This window comes from Durio zibethinus, chromosome 20 (genome assembly GCF_047325235.1).
Source record: "Durio zibethinus cultivar Kanyao isolate XHJ-2024 chromosome 20, ASM4732523v1, whole genome shotgun sequence".
Classification (NCBI taxonomy): domain Eukaryota; kingdom Viridiplantae; phylum Streptophyta; class Magnoliopsida; order Malvales; family Malvaceae; genus Durio; species Durio zibethinus.
In genome coordinates this window covers 1,109,528-1,134,498 of record NC_143181.1, presented here as the reverse complement: position 1 = coordinate 1,134,498, position 24,971 = coordinate 1,109,528, and the positions used below count along the sequence as shown (strand labels likewise).

Below are 24,971 nucleotides of genomic sequence, written 5' to 3'. Positions count from 1 at the left end.
GAAAAACATATATGAATAAAGTTATGCTTGTTAAAAAGCTTGTAACATTATAGTATAAGGATGAATGATCTATTAAAGAACACTTAAGTGATTTTTAAGATATATTTAATCAAATGACTACTATAGAGCTTAAGATGAATAATGAAATGAATGTATTATTTCTTTTGGGGTCATTCCTAAATAGCTAAAATACTCTAATTGTGATTATTTTTAATTCAGCTCATGATTATAAGGTGACATTGGATATGATAAATGATAGTATGTTTAATAAAAAAGTAAGATGAAAAGATGTAGACATTAGGAATCAAGCTCTGGTTACAGAGAATAGGAGTAAAAATATTGACAAAGGTCATAACTCAAAAGGTCGTAGTAAGTCTAAACATAAATCTAAGTCTAGAGATAAAGTGAAGTGTTTTCATTATAGTAAAGCAAGTCATATAAAATGATACTGTAAAATCTTGAAGTAAGAATAGAAAGATGAGAAAGATAAAAATTTAGATGATGATAATATTACAGAAGTGAATTCAGATAGTAATTTAGTTACTTTGATTTGTACACATGGTGATTGTAATCATGTTGGTGATCTCGACATTGAGTGGATAGTTGACACAGGAACAACATATTATTATGTTCCTAAAAAAAAGTTGTTTATAACTTACAAAGCAAGAAACTTTGAGTGCATTAAGATGAGAAATAAAAATGTGTCGTAAATTATTGAGATTGATAATATTGTTGTATAAACTAGTACAAGCTACATGTTGACTTTGAGGGATGTCAGACACATTTTAGATATGAGAATGAACTTGCTTGCTATTAATATCCTTGATAAAAAAGGATATAAGAGTCAATAAAAAAATGGGCAGTGAAAACTTCTCAAAAGATCTACGGTAGCTGCAAGAAAAAAATCATGCTGTACAATGTATAAGACATGGATGCAATTGAATGGCAACCAGATAAATGCCATTGAGGATGATGCTTCACCAAACTTGTGACATAAGAGGCTGACACATATGAGTAAGAAGGGGTTACAAGTTTTGACAAGATAGTTTCTTGTTTTTTTGACTAAAGGTATGTCTCTCAGTTCATGTGATCATTGTTTATTTGGTAAGCATCGTAGAGTTTTTTTTGTAAGAGTTCTCAGATAAAATAAAATATATTGAAATTGATTTATTCTGACGTATGTGATCGCATTGAAGTTGAGTTATTAGGTGGTAGTAGATATTTTTTTACTTTTATTAATGATGCTTCACGTAAGACTTGGATGTATATGTTAAAAAATAAAAGTCAAATATTATAGTATCTTCAAAAATTTCATGTTGTGGTGAAAAAGATAATAGGGTTATCCTTGAAGTGTATTCGGACTGATAATGATAGGGAATACATATCCAAAGAGTTTGAAGAGTACTGTTTAAAGTATCATGAAATGACAAAATCTAAAATATCACAGCATAATGATGTAGCTAAAAGGATGAACCACACCATTGTGAAAAAAGTTAGATGTATGTTGAGGATAAAAAAATTACCAAAGCCATCCTAAAGTGAAGTAGTCAACATAACTTGTTATTTGCTTAACAGGCTACCATTAGTTCCTTTAGGCTTTAATATTTCAGAAAAAGTGTGGACAGAGAAAAATGCTTCATACTCTCACTTAAAAGTTTCTGGATGTAAAATATTCATGCATATGCTGAAAAAATAGAGGTGAAAGCTTGACAGTAAAGTCACATAGTGTGTATTTGTAAGATATAATGATGAGAAATTTGACTATAAGGTATGGGATTTAGTGAAAAAAAAGACAATCAGAAGTAAAGATATGGTCTTTCATGAAAAAAAAATCATAGCAGACCTTAAGAAAAATGAGAAGATTACACGAATTACTGTTGAGTGTGATGTTTCAACATCGATAGAGGTTCCACAGGAAAGTGCCACAGATAGTGAAAATGAGCAAGAAACAAAACTTGAAGATATCAATAAGCCAGTCACAGTTAGTGATAAGTTAGATGCAATCATTTTTTAGTAGATAAAGCAATCATATCCATCAAAAAATGTTGAGCAGGAGAGCTACTTTTGGCATCAGGTGATGTAGAGTCTCAGCCTAAAAAATTTACTAGAGAGCATAAGCCATCTACCAAGTATCCAAGTTTAGATTTTATTTTACTTATTAGTGAGGGAAAGTCAGAAAGCTTTCAAGATGTGTAGACTACTTCGGATAGAGAGCATTGGTTAAAAGCAATGAAAGAAGAGATGAAGTCATTGTGAAACAATGGTACTTATGATCTTGTTAAACTTTCAAAAGGAAAGAGGCTGTTGAAAAATAAATGGGTGTTCAAGTTAAAAAATGATGATGACAAACTAGTGAGTTACAAAGCTCGATTAGTGGTAAAAAGTTTTTCTCATAAATCAGGCATTGATTTTGATGAGATCTTCTCTTCAATTGTGAAGATGAGTTTCATTTGAGTGATACTAGGATTAACAGCTAGTTTGAATATTGAGCTTGAGCAACTTAATGTTAAAACTGTATTCTTATATGGTGACTTGCAGGAGGACATTTATATAAATCAATCTAAAGGTTTTGAAGTGACAGGGAAAGAGCATTTAGTTTACAAACTGAAGAAAAACTTGCATGACTGAAAACAAGCTTTGTGACAGTAGTACAAAAAGTTTGATTCTTTTATGGTGAACCATAACTATAAAAAAATAGTAGCAGATCCTTGTGTATATGTCAAAAAATTTTCTGATGATAACTTCATTATTCTCTTATTATATAATGATGATATGTTAATTATAGGATAAGATGCTGGTATGATTTGCAAGTTAAAAAAACAATTGTCTAAGTCCTTTGACATGAAAGATTTAGGTTCAATAAAATAGATTCTCAATATGGACATTATCTGAGATAGGAGAGTTGAAAAGCTGTGGTTGTCATAAAAAAAAATATGTTGAATGGGTACTTAGTAGATTCAACATGCAACATGCTAAATCAGTTAGTAGTCCACTTGCCAACCATTTTCATACGAGTAAGAAATCTTATCCGGTATCTAAAAAAAAGTAACTAGCTATGTCTAGTATTTCTTATTCTTCTGTAGTTTATTCTTTAATGTATCTTATGATTTGTACATGGTCTGATATTGCTCATACAGTTGATGTAGTGAGGAGATTTTTTTTTTAATCTGAGAAAGATTCACTAAAAAACAGTAAAATAGATTTTCAGATATTTGAAGGGTACCTAAAAAATATGCTTAAGTTATGGAGTTTCATAATCAGTTCTAAAAGAGTTTACTGATACTGATATAGTCGATGATCTTGATGATAAAAAATTTACTTCAAGGTATTTATTTACTTTTACAATAGGAGCTATGTCTTTGGGGTCTAAGTTACAGAAGTATTTATCAACTACAGAAGCTGAATATATTGCAGCAACTAAAACAAGTAAAGAAATACTTTGGATGAAACGTTTTCTTCTTGAATTGGGGTTAAATAAAAAAGAGTATGTGATGTTTTGTGATTGTTATAGTGTTTTAGATTTGAGTAAGAATGTCATGCACTATGTTAGGATAAAACACATTGATGTTAGATGTCACTGGTTACATTCAGTGACTAAAGAATAGTAAATACCGTTGAAAAAAGTCCATACTGATAAGAATGTGATAGATTTGTTGACTAAGATACTTCTAAGAGAGAAGCTTGAGCTCTATAATAACTTGGCTGAAATGAGTTCCTTGGCTAAGGTAAGTTTCAAATGAAACTGCTGTGGTGATGAATCTCCTCCTAATAGGGTTGGAGGGGGAGATTGTTAGGAAAATGGGGTCTAACCCCATGTAATTGATTTTGGACCAAATCAAAGGTCATGGGCTTTGATCTTTTTTTTTACACAAAGCGCTAACTATTTAATAAAAAGAGGTGATGTTGTTTTAAGGTGGCGTAAAAAACCAAAAAAAGAAAGAGAAAAAGCTAGAGAAATTATTTTTAAAAAAAAAAGAGTTAGTTAAACTAAAGTTGATTCATGATCCGATTGAGCTGAAATTTTATCAGTAGGTTTATGATTCACAGTTCTACATTTTGAACGGTGAAGATCGAATTTGAAGCTCTGTAGGAACAAATCTAATGTGTATTTTTTGAGTCACCTATTTGAAGAGATTTCTCAAATTGTCTCTCTTTAGTTGTTGATTAACTCCAGTTTTAGATAGAGAAGAACTTTGTATATCCTATATTTGATAGTGAAAATTTTTCTAGTGGTCTATGATTTTTTTCTCTACACTTGAGGGTTTTTCACGTAAATCTTGGTGTGCTTTATTTTTTCTGCTTTGTTAATTATTGATTGTTGTCTATTACTGTGGGTTTATTACAATATATTGTTTCTACGTTGTAGTGTTTATTGCTTCAGGCTCAACAAGTGGTATCAGAGCCATGGTTACGACGGATCTGAAAAGTCACGAGTTCGAATCCTAGTAGTCTTGCTGGAGGGGAGATTATTGGCAGATTAGAGGTTGGCCGTGTCCATCAACTCTATGTGTTCGAACACTGATATTAAAAGGTTTGATTTAGATACATCGAGTATATGATAATATGCAAAAATGGAACACCTAAGTGGGCAATATGTTGAGTCAACCTGGAGTGTAAGCTTAAAGGAGCACTAAGACAACTTAGGTGGTAAGATTAAGTGCTATGATCTACCCCAAAAGTGCACTAGAGATGTGAAGTTGCCTGGCCCAAAAAAGTTGTTGATAAGATTTACTCGCACAGAGAAGCTGAGGTGACACTTGATCAAAACTCACAAGTAAACGGAAGAGATTATTGGAATATAATTCATATGTGATTAAAGAATCTTAAATCATTAAAAAATTTGAATAAAATATCTTATATATGTATAAAAAATCTAAAAATCTAACAGCTTAAATTTTTAAGCTCAAATTATGTCTAATATATGATAATATGCAAAAATGGAACACCTAAGTGGGCAATATGTTGAGTCAACCTGGAGTGTAAGCTTAAAGGAGCACTAAGACAACTTAGGTGGTAAGATTAAGTGCTATGATCTACCCCAAAAGTGCACTAGAGATGTGAAGTTGCCTGACCCAAAAAAGTTGTTGATAAGATTTACTCGCACAGAGAAGCTGAGGTGACACTTGATCAAAACTCACAAATAAATGGAAGAGATTATTGGAATATAATTCATATGTGATTAAAGAATCTTAAATCATAAAAGAATTTGAATAAAATATCTTATATATGTATAAAAAATCTAAAAATCTAACAGCTTAAATTTTTAAGCTCAAATTATGTCATATATATATATATATATGTATGAACTTTCTGGCTATGATCTTCAAGTGTAGTTTATCTCTTCGACGGAGAGACAGGACAGACTGCCTCACATTTTTACCATCAAGTAGACAAGTACAATAATAGGATTGAAAAATACCTGTATAAATTATTGCGACAGCATTAATTGCCAAATAATGGACAGCATTGTCTGTTTTAATTAGCAACGCTCTTAGGCTGAGTTTGCATTCCTACCAATCCCCGTAAGCGAGAACGACCTCAGCCAATAGCATTAAAATTATGAATTTCGGAGCACCACGATCACCGCATCTCAGCCTTCCAAGCTGGCATGCGCAGGTTACTAACAGCAAAATTAAGCACAAAACCCACCCTGTTTTCATGTCTTTTGAGGCGGCGGCTGCGATTGACATATCCAAAACAAAACTTGTTTAGGTTTACTCCAAGGCAATTTCAGCATTTAAGCTGACAATTGAGATATTTTAATTGGGGTAGATGGTAGTCAGATATAATTAAGATATTTTCAAGGGCATATCTTGAAACCAAGGGTCTCCTGATTTGTTGTTTTCAGGTTAGATCATTTTGCTTTCTGAAACCTAATTACTAGAAATTGACTCTGATTAATACTTATATTAACCTTAGTCTGCTCAACTAATAAACAGGTTAATTTATCAAAAGAATGGTCGTCATTTATTTCCATCTTTGGCTATACCATGAAAAATATAGTAAATATAGAAGTTGCTCAAGCTACTTCTACTCTGCTTAATGGTTACAGCACTCAAAAAAATTGGCTGGTCAACAGTAGACCAGGAGGATTTTGTTTATAAGGTTGACGTTTGAGAACCTCGAGAAAAGTGGAAAAAAAAAAAAAAAAAAAACGCTTCTTCAAGGAAAAAGCTAATAAAAAATGACTCGTATCCCTTTCTTTCCTCCTTGCCAGTTACTAGGTCCTTTTTTCTTGTTTATATATATATATATATATATATATATATATATATATACATATATATATATATATGTTCTCTAATTGAATCTTGCTTTTGACATTCCAAAACTTCAAAACCCTAATAAAAATTGAAAATAATGACAATTATTCGAATATAATTTTAACTCATACGATTTAAGAAATTCTGACCATGATCTATAGTAGTTTCTTGGACCATAATCATATTGGTACCAACGTTAATCAGGGATTAAAACTATAGATAGTTTAGTTTATTCTCCATAAATTTGTTAGTTAAACATTTATTTGACAAATTTAACCTTATAAACCTAATTAATCATCTTAATTTAATGTTTGTTTTTATGTCTTAATCTTGGTTTTTTCACCACTTGTGTAATACTATTTCCTCTACAAGTGCAAGTTAATTTTTTAATGAACAGATTAGAAAGCAGATGTTATGTCATATTCTTTGCCAAATCCTCTATATTATAGGATCGATGTAAGAAGAAGAACTTAACTTATTGTTAAATGGGCGCTAATTGGTCATGAAGTTCAGCATGAACAATGGAATTTATAGATACAGATGAAGTCAGGTTGGCACGAATGATAAATGCCAAGTGAAGGTTCCCCAATATCCATGGATGCCTGACATTGCCATCCTTATTACTCTATCTATAGGTTGGTTCAACTTCCATTAATAAGAACCAACTCGAAAAATTAAAACTGAAGTATATGGACTTTCGTGTCGTCCTGATTAATTACTAAATTTATGACTTTACCAAATGGATCTGCTATCTTTCAGCTTAATTTTTACTTCTTCTATCTAACATCAATTCCACCTTCTGCACATCATTTATCATTGAATTAATAGCTAATCGATCTTGAGTATTTAATTTTGTTACTATTTCATTGGTTGTTTTAATTTGCTATGCAGAAGAACATTAGAGAAAATTAGTTGATCGACCATATGTTGAAACTGAAGATTTCTTTGTCCATTAAAAAATATATATATATATATTTATATATAAACATGAAAACTATTTCAGTACGTTATCCTAATAATTGGTCAAAAGATAATTAACAAATGCCACCAAAATGTTAACTCCAGCTGCCGAATGTTTCTGCAAATTGCACTAAACAATTTTCTTTAAAAAAAAATGGTAATTATTAAACCCTATTTAGTACACACACGAACCAATGCTTATAATTTAAAGTCTTATTCAGCTGTTTAGGATTAGAACAAATCCGTAATTAAGGAATTATTAGAACTATTTTACCATAATCAACGTCATTTTTTGTTATTACAAGTAATAAAGATAATTACTATTAAAATTTTCAATGAATTTAAATATCATGTTTGGAATGTGAATTGGCCGATATTATTTAAGCTAGGGGTGAGTAGAAATCGGTTCAAACCGATTTAACCGACTGAAATTAATAAAATATGATCATTTTGGTTCGATTTAGTCGGTTTTTAGTTGTAATCGATTTTGAGATCGGTTAAATTGATTAAATCAATCGGTTATCGGTTTTCAAAATTGATAATCAAATTAACCGAATTAACCGATCTTATAATAACTACGAGTAAATATGTAAATTCTTCTTAAAAAAACCTTAAATTTAACTTACTTTTTCTAACTCACCCCACCCACGCCATGCCCCTTTTTTGCTTTTTGCAATTTGCTCCCCCTCAGTCTCTTGCATCTTTGCCTCCCTCTTACTCTCTTGCTCGACTGCTTCCCTCTTGCTCCCTCTAATTTGCTACACAAGATCAGACAGTTATAGAGATCGATCTTCCTTTGCTGCCTAAGATGCCATCGTAAGTTCCTAAATCTTGATAACCTTTATTTTTTCTTTTACCATGATACTATGTCTTTGTTTAGAGCTGTATTCTTCCTGTCTAGTCTAAGCTAAAGCATAAAAGGTGCCAACCCAAACCCTAGCCCTAGAGTGTGCCCATGGTAATGAAATAGAAGCCCCATCTTTTTTTGATGGTGCTTTTTAGTGCCTTGACAGAATGAAATAAAAGCCTCATTTTCTTTCCTGGACTTTGGAAGATTGTGTAAGGGTGCGAGAGGTTTTATCAGAGATGCTTTAGGAAAATGGTTTGTGGTTTTGTCTTTTAAGACTACAAGAAAATGAGTCTTTCTATACTAATTCGTATTGAGGAATCGATCATATACATAGATCCCTAGAATCTTATCTTTCAGTCATTGCCTACCCTATACGTAGATGAATCCTTAAAAAAGAAGGTTCATGCTTTAGTTTTGTTGACCATTGAAAAGTTTTATCCTCATCCTGTTTTATGGATACGAAAGCATAGGACTTGTGAAGGAGAATCCATCCACCAAGCCAACCCCTGTTACTATCTTGAAAGGGAATAGATGGTTTGTCCTATTCATTCCTACACTCTTTAAACCATTTTTTCCTATTCTTTTTCTGTTTAGTCATAAGTTAGAAAAGCCAGTCTCTTTTAAGTAGTAAGCTTAGGGCAGCCCACCTCTAATGCCAATTCTTGTAGCTCACTTTCTGAAGTTAAGAAAAAGTTGATTGGAAGGGCGATTCCAAAACATGGTTTCTTGCTTTAGTTCAATTTTCACAGTGATTGTGAAAATAGGCTCGCTTAAAGATAAATAAGGAAGGTATTCAAAGGGATGCTAGTGAGTCATAAAAAGTAGTCTTTCCATGGCCCGGTAGATTAAGTAGGGACTGTGTGATGAAAGCTTTCCAAAAAGCTAGTCGTGGTAAGTGGGTAGGATTTAACCCTTTTCATTAACGAATTTCCTTCTTCGCTTTGTTCTTACCATCGAGTATAAAACAAGTCTTTTAAACCAAAAAGTCAGAGTACTTCACACTTTTCTTCCAGCTTTAGTCCTATTTTCCTGTTAACGTTTCCAGTAGCTCGATTCAAGAAGTATGAAAAAATTTCTTTGAAGTCTTATCATATATGAATTGGAACAAGAAGAAAGTAGAAAGGCACCTTACTAGATCTAGCATTTTTAAATTTCTTACTAGATCTAGCAATTAATTAATCTAAACTGTACTAGATACTTAAATTAAAAGCTAAAATAAATTAGCCTAAACTATGCTAGATACTTAAATTGTTCGTTGATAAAACAAGCAACTAATATATAGTTTGATCAACAAACTATTTCATTATTTGAATATCCAATGTGTTCAATAATTGTGTGACCACTACTTTATTATTGTTTTATTATTTGAATATAATTTTATTTTTATTTATTATTTTAATATAATATAATTATTTATTTTTTATTGTTTGGATATAATTTGATCACTTTTTTTTTTTTTTGAAGAGGTCAAATGAGGTGAATGATATGATTTTGGATTCTACACCTAATCAAATGCAATTGACTTCTCAAATTCTTACACATGATGAGGTAACAAAAAGTGAAATTGTAAATTCCAAAGTGATGAGATGAGCATCTAAGCCATGGTCAGAGGTATGGGATCACTTTACTAAATTTGTTAACAAAGAAGATAATCGTAAAGCTAGGTGTAATTATTGTGACAGAGAATTTTTTGCTGATTCTAAAAAGAATGGAACCATTGTTTTAAAGAATCACATGAATTCTTGTAAAAAGATTTCTCGTGTTAGTGGGGATAATGGTACTCAAACAGAATTGGTGTTGCCGTCAAGAGGAGCGAAATCTTTAAGCACTTAGAAATTTAATCAAGGTGCTATTAGAAAAGCTGTAGCTAAAATGATCATTCTAAATGAATTGCCATTTAGATTTGTGGAGTCAGAAGGATTTAGGTATCACATGTCAGTTACATATCCTAGATTTCGTGTACCATCACGATGGACAGTTGCTAGGGATTGCTATCAACTTTATATTGATGAAAAGACTCATTTGAAGCAATTCATGAAATTATTTTTCATAAGAGTATCTCTTACCACTGACACATAGACCTAATTACAAAGGGTCAATTATATGTGTCTTATGGCTCATTTCATAGACAAAGATTTGAAACTAAACAAAAAGATATTAAATTTTTATCTCATTTCTAGTCACAAACGTGAAGCTATTGGTAAGGCGGTTAAAAAATATTTACGTGATTAGGGGATTGATAAGATTTTTACTATTACAGTTGATAATGCTAGTTCTAATGATGTTGCAATTGCATATTTGAGGAAAAAAATTAAACAATGCTGAAAGTAGTATTTTGAGAGGTAAATATCTTCATTTGAGATGCATTACACATATTGTTAATCTTATTGTTTGTGATGGATTGAAAGAAATGAATGAAACAATTGCTCGTGTTAGAGGGGCAATAAAATATGTGAGACAATCACCTTCCAAGTTAGCTAAGTTTAAAGAGTGTGTTGTGAATGAACATACTCAAAGTAAAAGTTTATTGTGTTTGGATGTTAGCACTAAATGAAATTCTACTTATTTGATGTTGGATGCAACTTAAAGTTTGAAAGGGCATTTGATGCATTTGATAATGTTAATCCTTATTATAAATGTGAGCTTTTGATGGGAGTTGGGGTGCCCGATCAAAATGATTGGGCAATTGTTAAGAAGTTTTGGCCTTTCTTGCAACAATTTTATGATCTCACTGTGAAAGTTTCAGGTACTTTTTACGTCACATCTAATACTTTTCTTGAAAATATATGTGATATTTATTCCATATTGCGAGAATGGCAATTAAATCATGATGCTAAGTTGAATGCAATGACAAAGAGAATGAAAGATAAATATGATAAGTATTGGGAAAATATAGAGAATATGAATATGTTGATTTATATTACTTCTCTTCTTGATCCTTCAAAAAAGTTTCCTTTTGTTGAATATTGCTTCATGAAAATGTATTCTTCTGATGAAGCTTCATTGATGATTAAAAAAATACAACAAGCAATAAAAGACTTGTTTAATGAATACAAAAGAATGTTAGAATCTCAGTATGAGCAAATTGGTGAAAGTAGTCAAGTGAGCCAAATGTCACAGCCTACCGATGATGAAAGTAGAAATGGAATGACAAAAAAGAAGGAAAGCTTTAAGTCTAAGTACAAGAAGTATAGGATTGAACATGACAAAGATGAACATAAATCAGAATTGGCTAAATATTTGAGTGAGGAGCCTGACGATGATGATAGTGATGACTTTGATGTTTTAACTTGGTGGAAACTCAATAGCCATAGGTTTTCTATCCTTTCCCATCTAGCTCATGATGTATTGACAATTCTTATATCCATAATTGCTTCCAAATATGCTTTTAGCACTGGTGGTCATGTGCTTGATACATATAGAAGCTCTTTAACTCTTAAAATTGTCAAGCCCTTATTTGTGCTCAAGATTGATTACGTAAATCTTCTAATCTTGATTCATTTCAACCTAAAGATGATTTGACACAGCTTGACAAAATGGATTTAGGTAATATTTTATTTAGACCATCATTTATTTTTTAAGGATTGTTATTTTTTATTTTTTTATTTGTTTAAAGCTTACTTTTGTTATTTTTTGTTTATATATTTTTAGATTTATCAAAAATTACCTTAGATCCAGTAATTGATTAAAAAAAAGGTGCATGGACCTTTTGAAGTAATTTCATTATTAATTTCTATGAATATTTGTATTTAAAAAATATTTATTGTATTCTTTGACAACTAATTAAGGTTTTGATCTCTTTAACATCTTAGAAAACAATGAATGATGTGCACCAAAGTTATGGGGTTCATGTATGAAGAATACTGTTAAAACTTGGAATGTTCTTTAATTAGCTTGTTTTATGTTTTTTATGAACTTTTATATCTATTTGCCAACTCGGAGTGTCCTTAGCTTGTTTTATGTTTTGTATGAGCTGTTAGCTTAATTTGTTAACTTAAAATATCTTTTATGTTTTACACCAAAGTTATAAGAAGCATATTTGCTTGATTTGCTTTTTTCAGTTGGCCTGTTGACTATTGAAAACTTGTTTATGTGTTGAAATGACAATTATTATGTATTGATAACTTTGTTTGTTATTTGATATATGTTAGAGTAATACTTTTTAAAACTTATTGTTTAATTTATTTTGATTAAATAAGTTTATATGAGTATTTATTTATCTTTTTTCTTGTAAAATATTGTAGAAATTATTAAATTTTTTAGTAATTTAATTTGAATGGTATGTAAATTTGAGTTTTATTGGATTGAATTTGTAACTAAATAATTATTCAAAATAAGAGAAAAAATTATGAAAAATTTGATTATTTAATCGAACTAATTAAACCGAACCGATTTTTGATCGATTCAATTAAATCAATTAATTAAAATTTTGCTGGTCAGTTAAGTTATTAATAAAATAAAAATCGATTAATTCAGTTATTAATTATTTTCAGATCGAACCGATTTAATCGATCGACTGCTCACTCCTAATTTCAACAAATAAAAATTATTTTTATTTATTTGTGGTAGAGCCTTTTATTTATATCTACTATGTTTGTATTTATATACAAAATTTTTCATGCAAAAAAGCAAAAAAAACAAGAGGAAGGAAATAAATTCTCAACCAAGCAGTGCAACTCATGTCAAAATCCGGTTGGATAGACACAATAGCAACTTCTAGTTGGGCCCACTGAGAAGGTGGGGAAGGAAATGAAAAGAAAATGAAAACTAATAATAATAACAGAAAAAATATTTTCTTGAATAAATTTGTAATTTAAAAAAAGTGAAAATCTAATAATTTTTTATTTTAAATAAATTTTATTTTTTAATATTTTAATTTGAAAGAAAAATTAAGAAAAAAAATTTTAAAAATTTATTTTTATAAAAAAATTATTATATCTATATATTTATTATGATATTAAATTTAATTATATAATTGACAGATTTTATAAAAATAATTTTTATAAATATTTTATATAATATCACAATTTATAAATATTTTATAATTTTTTTAGTTTTAATAATAAAATAAAATAAAATATTATTAGAATAAATTAAAATATAAAATTAAATATAAAATTAAAAATAAATAAATAAATAATATATCTTATTATATTAAATATGTTAAATTTTATTCAAAAAAATTTTTTTTGTACAAATTAAGTAATATATAAATATATTTATATATTATATATTACTTATTAAAAAAGTTATAATAAAAAATATTGTAATAAATTAATTTTTTTCTTTTTTATTATTTATCTAAATAAGAATTATTAAATTTTTTTATTAATTTTAACTATTCAAACAATTATACATATATTTTTTAAAAAAAAATTTATTTTTTAATATTTATCCGTAAGGCAAATTCAATTCTCCTTTATAAATGGTTAAATACCCATTCTGTAACGCCATTGCAGAATCTGACACTTTCCCAAACCCCATTTCTGAAGAGCAAGAAGAAGAGTGTCCGCTTTGGGCCATCCACCTCAACATCCTCCTCTTCTTCTTTCTTCTTATTATATAGAAGATTCTTCTTGCAAACTCTAATGGCCCAATATACATTTATTGCCACTATTTGTCTTCTTATTCTGTCATGTTCGTTCACATCAGGTACTCATTGGGAGACATTGAATGATGTTTACTCAGTTCTATAGTTAATAACTATGATTTGGTTTCAAATTTGGATTTTTTAAAACTAATTTTCATTACATTGTAAACAGGAGTGCAAGCAACAACCTTTACAATGGTAAACAAGTGCGACTATGTAGTATGGCCTGGAATTCTCTCAAACGCAGGTGCTCCAACACTTTCTACTACGGGCTTCACTCTCCAAAGAGGTGAAACCAAAACCATTACCGCACCGACATCATGGGGAGGTCGCTTTTGGGGTAGAACCCATTGCTTGCAAGATTCCACTGGAAAATTTTCATGCCTGACGGGTGATTGTGGCTCCGGGAAGCTAGAATGTTCAGGAAATAGCGCTGCTCCTCCTGCAACTTTGGCTGAATTTACTTTGGATGGTGTTGGTGGTCTTGATTTTTTTGATGTGAGTTTGGTGGATGGTTACAACGTCCCTATGTTGGTAGTTCCTCAGGGTGGCACAGGGCCAAATTGTACCTACACAGGCTGCGTTGTGGATCTCAATGGCTCTTGTCCTTCGGAGCTCAGGGTGATGAGCAGAGATGGCAGAGATGGCGTCGCTTGCAAGAGTGCTTGCGAGGCCTTCCGCCAGCCTCAGTACTGTTGCAGCGGCGCGTATAACACACCCTATACTTGCAAGCCTTCTTCGTACTCGGAGGTCTTTAAGATAGCTTGCCCACGCGCCTACAGCTATGCCTATGATGATAAGACCAGCACCTTCACATGTGCGAATGCTGATTACACGATTACTTTCTGTCCCTCGCCAAACACTAGGTAAATTTACTTTGCAAGCCTTTTCAACTTTTTTTTAGCATTTTTAACGTTAAAGGGTAATTTTGTCATGAAAAGAACGCTCTATCGGCAAAGAGTGTAACGTTCGCGAACTTTTTCCCGTTGGTTTGGACAAAATTTTGCTATCATTTGACATTTACGTGCTGAAACTGCTAGCCGTTGAGTCAAAGCCCTGGGAGCTTGCCTAATTCTAAAGATTTGGTATATTATGGTCATATCTCCAATAAAGAAAATCTAATTAAGATCGATATGCTAGGTAGAGTGGGGGTGGAACGGTCATTTTAGTCCTTCTGACTGAAAGAGATTAGCTATCTAATTAATGCACTTCACTGGAAACATGAAATGTGGCCTCCAAACAGACGAGAGGGGAGTTGAATGTAACTGCATCAATCCCTCGCCGAATCCCCATAAACCCTGGGGATAGGCATCGTTTTTTGATACCAGACCCGCAAATTAAGGCCATTACTCTGCCAGGATGAACAGTGCACGCTCATCAAAGTTCTATTATTGTAGTTAACGGGCGGTTCAGGGAAATCGGTTTCCAATCCCAAGGGAGCACGTTAGTATTATTGTCAACATATTTTACCATAACGTTGCAGTTGCGTTTTTTTTTTTTTTTTTTTTATGTTTCGAGTTTTTAACGGTTATTTTTGGCATGCAGTCAGAAATCATCACAAGGGCAGAACACAACTCAGGGGCAGAACAATGAAACAACAACGACAACGTCACCTCTTATCAACAGCACAATGGTGTACGAAGGTGCCTTTTACGACGAAAGTGCGGCATCACCGTCCACGTGCACCCACGTGTTCGGATCACATCGGATTGCGGGAATTGTCGGCATCACAATGGCGATTTGGTGGTCGTGGCAACTCTTCTATCTTGTTCACTAACTTTATCTGTAGGGTAGGGGCCATAAAGGGCCGTAAACTTACAAAAAGAAAACTTAGGGACAGGCAGAATATAGCTAGGCCCCATGCCCCCGTCTAACTTTAGCCCATTGGAGTGGTGGAAGTGTCTGTATCAAAGATGGGCCTGTGACCAGGGTTGGTCCCATGGCTTGTCCACGGTAACGTGGAATCCAGTCATGACAGAAAAAGCTCACCCGTCTCAACTACCGCTCCTCTCTGGCTAAATTTAGCTACTGGGGTTTTAATTAGTGTTAGAGGTGATTGGGCAAGCTAGCTGTTTGTTGTATTTCCTTGTCATTTAATCTCATATTCCATTCACAATTTCTTTCAATTTCCATTATTAGTAGTAAACCTTTAATCAACCGCACGAAGCATGCAACTTTCTTTGAAAGCAATAACTGCGGAGGTGTTTAACGTTAACTTTTTATTATTGTAAATTACAAAGACGGTAATTTGGTGACTCGTGCAAATGTTGATGTTACCAGACTATGAACTAAAGTTTTTGCAATAAATGTTTTTGGATCATAAGTAATTTGTCAACAACATTCTTAATTAGTCCCACTATTGGGTATTGGACTGAAAATGAAAAACCTCTTTATTATTAGTATATATATATATATATATATATATATGCTCTCTCTGGAATTCTTTTGGAGACGGGTGGATCGGAGAAGAAGATATAAAATATTGCTTTGCGTTTATTTGTTCAGACGTCGGACTTCAAAATTGGACCGGGGTGGTATCACCTGATTTTGGGCCTCAACTTAATGACCCACGAGTACTGTCTACTTTACCAAATTGGGTTCGAGTTTGATAAAACGTACTAGAGATCGATTAGGAATTACTGCACGGGTCTCGATATCAATCAAATTCCAATAAGTAGATTTAATAATTTTAAATATAATATAATAATATAATACAAAATTTATATAAATAAAAAATATAAAAATAATATAATTTAAAATTTTTATAAAATTTATAAATAAATTTAATAAAATTAAAAATATATTTTTTATATTTTTATATTAATATAAATTATAATACGTAATTTTTATATAAAATATAATATAAATATATAAATTTTTAATATTTTACATAAATTTATTAATTATCAATTTTAACTAAGGGTCCGTTCATATATGCTTAGAAAACATGAAATTCCATTAAATTTGTAGAATTCATACCTAATCCGTAACTTATTTAGAATATAATAATAAGAACAAATCATTTCAACTATATTAATGACTCGTTTGTGCCTACCCTTGCCTACGAATTTCGTTTTTGCGGGTTTCCAACAACCGCTGTTGCAAGTTTCAAAGCTGATCCTTAATTCAAGGACCTAATATCCTTATTTGTTGAAGCTGTAACTTTTTTTTTTTTTATATAATTTGTAATATTAATTTTTAAAAATAATTATATAAGTTAGTTTAATTAAAATTAAAATTCTTTTTATTGTAATTTTATAAACAAATCAAGTCGAAATAAAGTTATAATGACCATATGTGCCAGTAGAATAAAAGTCGCATACGGAAAAATTTTCTGGACACTTTCTAAGTACTATCTGTCTACGCATCTAGTCAGCTTCTTTTAATGAAGGACAGGCCATCCGACTAAGGATTTTTGACCAAGGCCTCCTTTTCATCTGTTGATGTAAAAGAGATTTTCATCACAATTCAAACGTGTATATATAACTTACTGGCTTCTTTTAAAATCTTAAATTTAAAATACTTGGCTTCATTATTCTACTTCTTTTCTTTTCAGTAAATGTTAAACCAGTGTGTCGTCGAAGATTTGGAAGATACAGAGTTACAGACTCCCTTTTGACCTCTTTAATTTCCACATCTTTTCTACTAAACTCGTGCATTTCCCTAAAGAAAGCTTTATCAAACTCAAAGGCTCTCAGACAAAAGCTGTTTAGGTCCCATGAATCTATGATATTTCCAAATGTATCCCTTTAGATGATTCAACAAGTCGGATATTGTGGGGATCCCTTGATGATTTTACCCAGAAAAAGTTGTGTTTCTTGGTTCCCGCGGTATAGAACATCACATATCATCAATATGGCCCCGTTAACATAATCTACTACTTCTTGTGCTTGCCAAGGTATTTTATTCAGCTCTTATCAGGGATTTGATACGATTGATATTGACTCTCCTAACAGATAATGTAAATTCGAGAAACAAAAGAGAAAAAGCAAACAAACTCTCTCTCCGCTTTAGTTAGAGATCCACAAAATCAAATATAGGCTTCTGTCGGTATGACGCCAATCTTTACTAAAGAAATAGAAAGGTGAGACTGTGAGGAAAAAGGAAGTGATGGGAAAAAAATTATATGAATAACAGTAACAATTATCCAAATGGCTACTTTAGACGATGGATAACATGTTAAAGTACAATCTCAGACGTTGAAACTTGAAAGATCTCTCATGCTATACGATAGTTGAGAGTAATTTCTTTGCAGACAAGTTGACTCCCCATGAATTCTAATACGTTTGCATTAAATCAAGGAAGTAAACTAATTTTGTCTACAGCAACTCAACAGGCCGTATTGCTTTTAATCTGTCATGACATTATCTGTTTAAATTGCTGATAAGTGAGTTAATTAGGAGATGGTCAAATAAAGTTGATGTGATTTATATATATCCTTGGAAGTGAAGGGCACTTATCGGTGGCGTCGACGGATCAAAGTAAATGGCTTCAAGCTCCTGGTCACCGATGCTTGGGATTCTTTAGTTGAGGGATTGTTTTCTCTGTGGATAAATTTGTCTAAAAGAGGCAGCTAGCAAGCTAGCTCCGGCGGAAACTTTTGAACATGCAACGTAGACATCCCACTTTTGCATGTCATTACGTTTATAATAAGATGATATGTTAGTCATGCATGGTCAACTGCTTGTTTTGGCAGGCTAGCTATAATTTCCTGATTGATATCAGCCGCAAACGAATAGTATATTGTTCTTCCCCGAGCAGCGAAGCTTGGAAACCTTTTAGCACTTTGTGGTGTAGACGTACTTATTCTTAATGTGCATGTTCCAATCGATAACGATGTGGCGATCATCGTAATGAGTAAAAGAAAAGGATCCTCTACCAATATTTTTCTTAACGATTAATTAATCATCATAATTAATTTGCAAGTCCAAGGAGGAAAAAAAAACTACAACAATTATCGTTACATGGCATAATATCTATAATTCTATATATACTTCTTGTCTGGCTATTTTTTGGGACAACATTATTTTGATCATATATATGTATGTATATATTTGTATATATATATATATATATATAATATACTTACATAAACAAAATTTTAGTAGCATTACATGTTTTCAAAATTAACCGCAGTCACAGTGGCACGAACAAATTTGGATTTTTATTTTTCTCCACATGAAAAGGTATCAACTTTTCCACATGCAACGTAGACATTTTCACTTTAACAAAACATTGGCATGTGCTTTCAGAAACGCCATTTTACAAAGCTTTCTCTTTCTTTGAAATGAAAATTTTTTTCCCAATCAATTTGATGGAACAATATTAATAACTAAAACACTACGAATTGTATTAATCAGGTGGATGGTGGAGCCTGGAGTCAATAAGTTACTTGAAAATAAAATAAAATAAAACACATGTCAGAAGTGGGATTTGAACCCACGCTCTCTATCGAGAACCAGAACTTGAGTCTGGCGCCTTAGACCACTCGGCCATCCTGACATTTTTGGACTCTTGTTAAATTCTTTCATTTTCCAGGCTCCAACAACGCAGCGGCGGTGCTGGTCCGGAGACGTGGAAATGAATCAAAATGATGAATAATGATGCAGGTGGGCAGCGGAGATGATTATAAGGTCCCATAGCCAAGTGCCTTCCTCGGCAACACTTATACATTGACGTGGATCAGCATTAGCATCAGCATCTCTTTTGCTGTAATTGCTAACCAAAAAGCAAAGTCGGTTCCTACTTTTGTTCAGTTCTCCTTTTAATGGCTTCAATTCCCAGGCCCCATGTATCCCCGATTCGAGTTTCGACCTTTGAATTGAGCCCAATTAAACTTTTAACATCATCTATATCTTTTTCTTAATTTCGTTTCATTTTTTTAAAAAATCAGCAAAGTGATCAGGGTACGTGAAAGAAACACAAGTAATCACAATTAAAAGAATTGTTCATTCAAGAATCTAATATCTTATTTTCCTTGATGAAACATTTTCAAGCTGGTATGTTTTTCTCACGATCCAAACTGCGAAGAGAAACAATAGTTTTTCCTGGTACTTCATTTAACAACCACCTAGCTAGAACTAGTACTAAAAACACAAAAAAATCTCTTAAAAGATTAAAAAAAAAAACTGTCATGGAATTTATAGATATTAAGAATTGTCTTCGTTGGCGTGTTAACCTTTAATTGCCAAAGAAAGTAGATCCGCTGATGAGTTTGTACGTAGTCGACGGCACTAGCAACAGGGACAGTCAACGGTGTCAAATTGAGTTGGTCACAGTGTAAAATATAGATCACAGCCTGCTGACGAGTAAATTATTCCACCACCGACCACCGTCGTGCTTCTCCGTCCATGCAACAAGATTTTCTTCGCTGCAGTTAGCTATAGTGGCAACTTCTTTAAACTTTCAATCATTTAAATGGAAGAACTAAAAGAGTAAGTAAAAACCAGCTTAATTATTTTCAAACATTTATAACCCTTTTTTCTTCTTAAGCTAAAGACTGAAAGACATCAAAATTTATGTTAACCATTGTTTCTTGTCATGTTAGAAGACAAACATAGTAATAAATGTTTCTATAAATTTTATAGTAAGAGGTGTTTAGGTTTGACCTAACACATCTTTTTTTTTTTTTACCTTAGCCAAGAGTGATAACAACATCGTTCATAATTAATTAAACCTTCAGAGCTGAGATTATTGGCCATATAATTTCTTCAAACACGTTTGTTAGGTGGATAAGTTGAAGCAGATCCTTAGTTTGGCCAATCCATTCTAGATTCTAGATCCTATTCAAGAGGAAATTTCAATCCAAGATATTCCACGATATAGAGTAGAAGGATAAGCAAAGACTTCCTGTAATTTTAAATGGAATTTGAGGCGTAAAAGCTTAAACTTCGAATCTCATCAATTTCACCAATCAAAGAAAAAACTAGAGAGAAATTTTTAGTTGTCACCTATTGCTATCGAAACAGAAGAGATTTTATCAGTTTAAGTACTGTTTCAGAAGCTGTTGATATGCTTCTCATGTCACCTTCTAGCCAAGTTACCCTTATTGTAGCCTACCACAAGGACACTGGGAAAAAGAAAGTGATGATCAAAAGGTGAAGAAAAAGTTGATTTTCATATTGCTAGCCCATTTCAGCACGTTTCAAAAGCCATCGAGATCATGAGAAAAAAGCACTATCCGATATATATTATACTTGCAATGACCTCAACCAGTTGATAAAGAAGACGATAACGATTAAAGTTTTGCTTAAATTCCTTAAAATTAAGCGACTAACCAAAGTCAATCTTTACTTTTATTTTCTTTATTTATTCTTTTTCATCTAATAATAAATAGCAAAATTAAACAAATGAATAATCCCTTTTATATTCTCATTTGCCTTGATTTGACCAATAATCATGTTACTGAATAATTTCATTCATCTAAAAACACTTCAAATGCATGCATACATATATATATATATATATGGGGTATAATAAGATGAAAGAAAAAAAAAATTGAAGGGTGCAGTAGGTTTTCTGTTTCTTGCAACTTTTTTACCAGTGTAGTAAAACTAAGTGGTCTTCCTTTTGTCGTTATCCAGCACTAGATATTAGTTCCAACTTCCATCCCATATATATATATATATATATATATATATATATAGGAAAGATTTATTTATAGTAATGCAAGTGTTATATATATTTTTTATTATTAGATCAATATTTAAATTTGTAATATTTATATTTAATCATTTTAATTCAATAGTAAAAAATTATATGTAATACTTAATAAGTGAATCTCTCTTGTAATAAGCAGAGAGCACGCCAGCTGACATAAAATTTATTTCCTATCATCAAATCGCCTGCTCCATTCCCGTTCCTGTCTACTCTTATTAAAAAAATAGGAACATCGAACTTAACCAATCTTTTTGGATGAAAAAACTCAAACACTCTTCCAATTGATGATCTGCCTCTCATTGTCAGTCACCAAACCAGCAGCTGCATTAAACCAACCTTTTTCTTCTTCTATTCATCATGACACTGGCATTAATGCTGCCATTTTCTTCCTAAGAGAAAGGCACAATCTCCATCAGCATTCACATATAGAAACATAGTTTATTTAATTATTATACCTCAAATTTTCATTCCAGATATGGATCTGATCTTCTCCGCTTGTTTATTCAGTCTGCTCTCCATCTTTCAAGGTAAGATTGTCAAGAATTCTTCCGACGTTTTCAATGTTGATTTATAGTATATAGCATTAACATTAACAGAGACTGCATTTATATATATATACACAGGGATTTCAGGGACTACATTTACAGTTGTTAATAAATGTGACCACACAGTTTGGCCCGGTATCCTTGGCAACACCCAGTTAGATAGCACCGGATTCGAGCTACCGTCAGGTGGGTCCAGATCCTTGCAGGCACCGCTCGGTTGGTCAGGTAGATTCTGGGGCAGAACAGGATGCACATCAGACCAAAATACAGGTCAACTCACCTGCCAAACAGGTGCAAGCCCCCCAGCTACGTTAGCTGAGTTTACGATCGGGTCAGGTACCCAGGATTTCTACGACGTTAGTTTAGTTGACGGTTACAACTTGCCAATGATCGTGGAGCCAAGCGGTGGATCAGGCACATGCTTGTCAACAGGGTGTATAAATGATGTGAACCGACAGTGCCCGACTGAGTTGCAGGTTGGGTCAGGTGATGCCTGTAAGAGTGCATGCGAGGCTTTTGAGACTCCACAGTATTGCTGCAGCGGCGCATACGCCACACCCAACACCTGTAAACCATCTGTTTATTCGGAGATGTTCAAAGCAGCATGCCCAAGATCGTATAGCTACGCGTATGATGATGCTACGAGTACATTTACATGTACAGGAGCTGATTATGCGATTACATTCTGCCCTTCATCTACAAGGTAAGCACTAAGGATAGGAGCTATGTTCCATCATTTTCTGTCCTTTTCTTTATGCTTTTTTTAATTATCTTATTTTTTGTTTTCAGGTGAGAGGTCAATTTTTATGTTAAATTGTTTTTGTTTATAAAATATTACTGCTACTTTATTTGTGTTGTAGACTTGTAGTTGGGGTGGTGAGATTCTCAGTTGAGTCTGAAAATGTTCTCTTCTGTTTTGTTTTATCCTTTTGTAAGGCATAAGCTAACATGTCATGAGTCCGTTAGCTTGTGCCATACATATTTATACGCATAAATTAATTGCCAAAGTCTTTTCTGACTGAGATTAGAATCCATAAGAAAAAAAAGTGTTTTACGAAACAACTTAATTTGTTCCATTTATCCTTTTTTAACCATTGTTGTAGTTTTAAGAAGGTAAAAATAGCTCCATTTAGGTTTAATTTCCATATTGTCTAACATTTTTCTTGCCATAATTTTATTTCTACAGTAAAAAATCAGCAAGTAATACGACCCCAACAACGCCAGGCACAACAGCAACGACGACGGGCACAACAGGGACGACAAGTACAACATATGGATCTATTACAGGGTCAGGAGAGGTCCCAACGGGAGACAATACTTCATGGTTACCAGATTTTTTTATGGGAGAGTCTTCTAGGACTCTTTCTCCTGCTGTTTTCCATACCACATTGTTGGCTTCAGCGATTTCCTTTCTCTTCCTCTCTAGATTTTATTCATAATCTCCATGCTCTCCAAACATAAACCAACTTATTTTAACAACTAAAGTTGAAATTAATTTGGGATTCTTCTGGGGATGCTGTTAAGTGTTGACGTCCAGATTGAAAAGCCCAATTTTCCAGGCCATGTGTATAGAAAACAAAAACTACTATTAATTTTTTTTCTTTATAACTTAGTTTTCGAAGAGTTGTACACCAAAAGCAACAAATTATAAAAGGGAAGAGCTTTAGTCATTGTTTTTAATTGATCAAGAAGGCTTTTGAAGAAAGTGTTACTTTGCTGTGAATCTGAGCAATCCGACTGGAGTTTCTTGGTGGGTAGCCGATAAAGGAAGCCAAAGGTTGCTGGAATTACAAGCATGGTAGTTTGATGATTTATGTTAGCCGCAATGAGTATTGCAATTATGGTGTCTTTGACAAGAGCCATTCTTCTTTCATTTCCTTTTATCAAATTTCCTTCTTTTTTTGCAATTATCTGTCTGCAACTAAGCATGCATAACTAATTGATTGATCAAACAAACTTAGTGATACTTGTAATTTGTAAAAATTGATAAAGTTTTTATTAGAAAAAAAAAGAAGCTCTTTTTATGGTAAAAGGTCAGAGGATAACAAAGAAAAAGGAATCTAGTGCCTTTTTCCGCACTCCTTCTAAAGATGTCGGTTAAGATCAGCATTGCTTTTTATAACTTGGGATTTGAGGTAAATTCTTAAGGCTTTGAAAGACTGCTTACTCCTTGGTATCTTGTGCATATTTCGGCACAGATACAGGGGAAGGAGTGCCTGAAATCAACCACGGATTCTCACCAATGGTCTCTTTTATCATGAAGAGATCAAGCAAATCATATGAAGTACCGGAAACTACACAAAGAACCCTGAATATGATTGTCATATTTATCTCAGAGTGAGCATTTTAAATTTCAACCTTGGTAGAAACTTTTAGTTCCAATAAAGCGTGTGATAGAGATGGTCATAATTCAAGCATTTCTCCATGTAAATGTAGATATGCCACTTAAATCTCTCCGGCTTTGAAGCTTGAGATAGAAAGGGAAAGGTTCCCAAATTTGTTAAAACACTTGGTAAAGCCCGAAAAAGCTACCGTTAAGATTCCATGTTCGGTGGGTTTTGAGCGGTGAGAAATTGGCAAACCCTTCTGATTTCCCCTAAAATTTGAAAGGAAAAAAGTGACTGTTCATCTAGGCGTTCTTTCTAATTTGAAAGGAATTTCCATGGCCATTTTCCTTTGTTCAAAAAAGCCGAGTGGTCCAAAACCAAAGCCACCATTTTACCAAAAGGAAAGGAAAATTTTTCCCTTGGATCACAGAGAATACGATTAAGCGGCAAAGAAAGGGCTAGTGGATATGTTGGTCCAAGTTGTCCAAAGCCAATTATGTTGAGCAGAGCATTTGCGGCTTTTGACAAAGATTCTTCCGTTGCAGCTCTGAATAGCATCATCCAAACCACATTTCAGAGTTTTCAATTAGTGCGACCCTCGAAGGCATTGTCTTACTCTCACAGCTTCGTATTTAACAGGGTAAAAAATGGCATGGTAATGGCTGTATAGTAATTAATGCTCCTATGCTTTTCAAGTTGAAAGAGCCCCACAAATTTTGGCCATTCTCAAATTGAAATTAAAACAGATGAAAAATGGTTCGCTTCATCCACTGAACG

General features: G+C 32.6%; 3 protein-coding genes and 1 non-coding gene across 5 annotated transcripts; 3 read left to right on the top strand and 1 right to left on the bottom strand.

The window, feature by feature from the left end:
* The first annotated feature begins 10,176 nt into the window (after positions 1-10,176).
* LOC149513005 (zinc finger BED domain-containing protein RICESLEEPER 2-like) lies at positions 10,177-10,627 on the top strand. The gene is made up of 2 exons (XM_089749032.1): positions 10,177-10,273; positions 10,377-10,627. Exons 1-2 carry the CDS (start codon positions 10,177-10,179, stop codon positions 10,625-10,627), a joined length of 348 nt encoding a protein of 115 aa, XP_089605158.1.
* A 2,898-nt stretch (positions 10,628-13,525) lies between these two features.
* LOC111315289 (pathogenesis-related thaumatin-like protein 3.5) lies at positions 13,526-15,789 on the top strand. Of its 2 annotated transcripts, XM_022916904.2 has the most exons (3): positions 13,526-13,725; positions 13,836-14,529; positions 15,209-15,789. In XM_022916904.2, exons 1-3 carry the CDS (start codon positions 13,662-13,664, stop codon positions 15,438-15,440), a joined length of 990 nt encoding a protein of 329 aa, XP_022772639.2. In that variant the 5' UTR covers positions 13,526-13,661; the 3' UTR covers positions 15,441-15,789. The 2 variants fall into 2 exon arrangements, with proteins under 2 accessions (XP_022772639.2, XP_089605215.1); XM_089749089.1 differs by lacking the exon at positions 15,209-15,789 and having other exon boundaries at positions 13,836-14,533.
* Positions 15,790-19,081: 3,292 nt separating this feature from the next.
* On the bottom strand, positions 19,082-19,165 carry TRNAL-CAA (transfer RNA leucine (anticodon CAA)). Its single transcript has one exon. It is a non-coding gene; the product is annotated as a tRNA-Leu (tRNA).
* A 2,487-nt stretch (positions 19,166-21,652) lies between these two features.
* Positions 21,653-23,545, top strand: LOC111315290 (thaumatin-like protein 1). Its single transcript, XM_022916905.2, has 3 exons — positions 21,653-21,849; positions 21,946-22,570; positions 23,054-23,545. The coding sequence occupies exons 1-3, from the start codon at positions 21,798-21,800 to the stop codon at positions 23,304-23,306; spliced, it is 930 nt and encodes a 309-aa protein (XP_022772640.2). The 5' UTR covers positions 21,653-21,797; the 3' UTR covers positions 23,307-23,545.
* The last annotated feature ends 1,426 nt before the right edge of the window (positions 23,546-24,971 follow it).

Bases quoted from the DNA above. Each gene is read 5' to 3' on its own strand.
- LOC149513005 (XM_089749032.1), top strand. From the start codon at position 10,177: ATGTGTCTTATGGCTCATTTCATAGACAAAGATTTGAAACTAAACAAA. The intron at 10,274-10,376 runs GTAAGGCGGTTA...TGCATATTTGAG, and splicing joins TCACAAACGTGAAGCTATTG to GAAAAAAATTAAACAATGCT.
- LOC111315289 (XM_022916904.2), top strand. From the start codon at position 13,662: ATGGCCCAATATACATTTATTGCCACTATTTGTCTTCTTATTCTGTCA. The intron at 13,726-13,835 runs GTACTCATTGGG...CATTGTAAACAG, and splicing joins GTCATGTTCGTTCACATCAG to GAGTGCAAGCAACAACCTTT. The intron at 14,530-15,208 runs GTAAATTTACTT...TTTGGCATGCAG, and splicing joins TGTCCCTCGCCAAACACTAG to TCAGAAATCATCACAAGGGC.
- LOC111315290 (XM_022916905.2), top strand. From the start codon at position 21,798: ATGGATCTGATCTTCTCCGCTTGTTTATTCAGTCTGCTCTCCATCTTT. The intron at 21,850-21,945 runs GTAAGATTGTCA...ATATATACACAG, and splicing joins TCTGCTCTCCATCTTTCAAG to GGATTTCAGGGACTACATTT. The intron at 22,571-23,053 runs GTAAGCACTAAG...TTATTTCTACAG, and splicing joins TTCTGCCCTTCATCTACAAG to TAAAAAATCAGCAAGTAATA.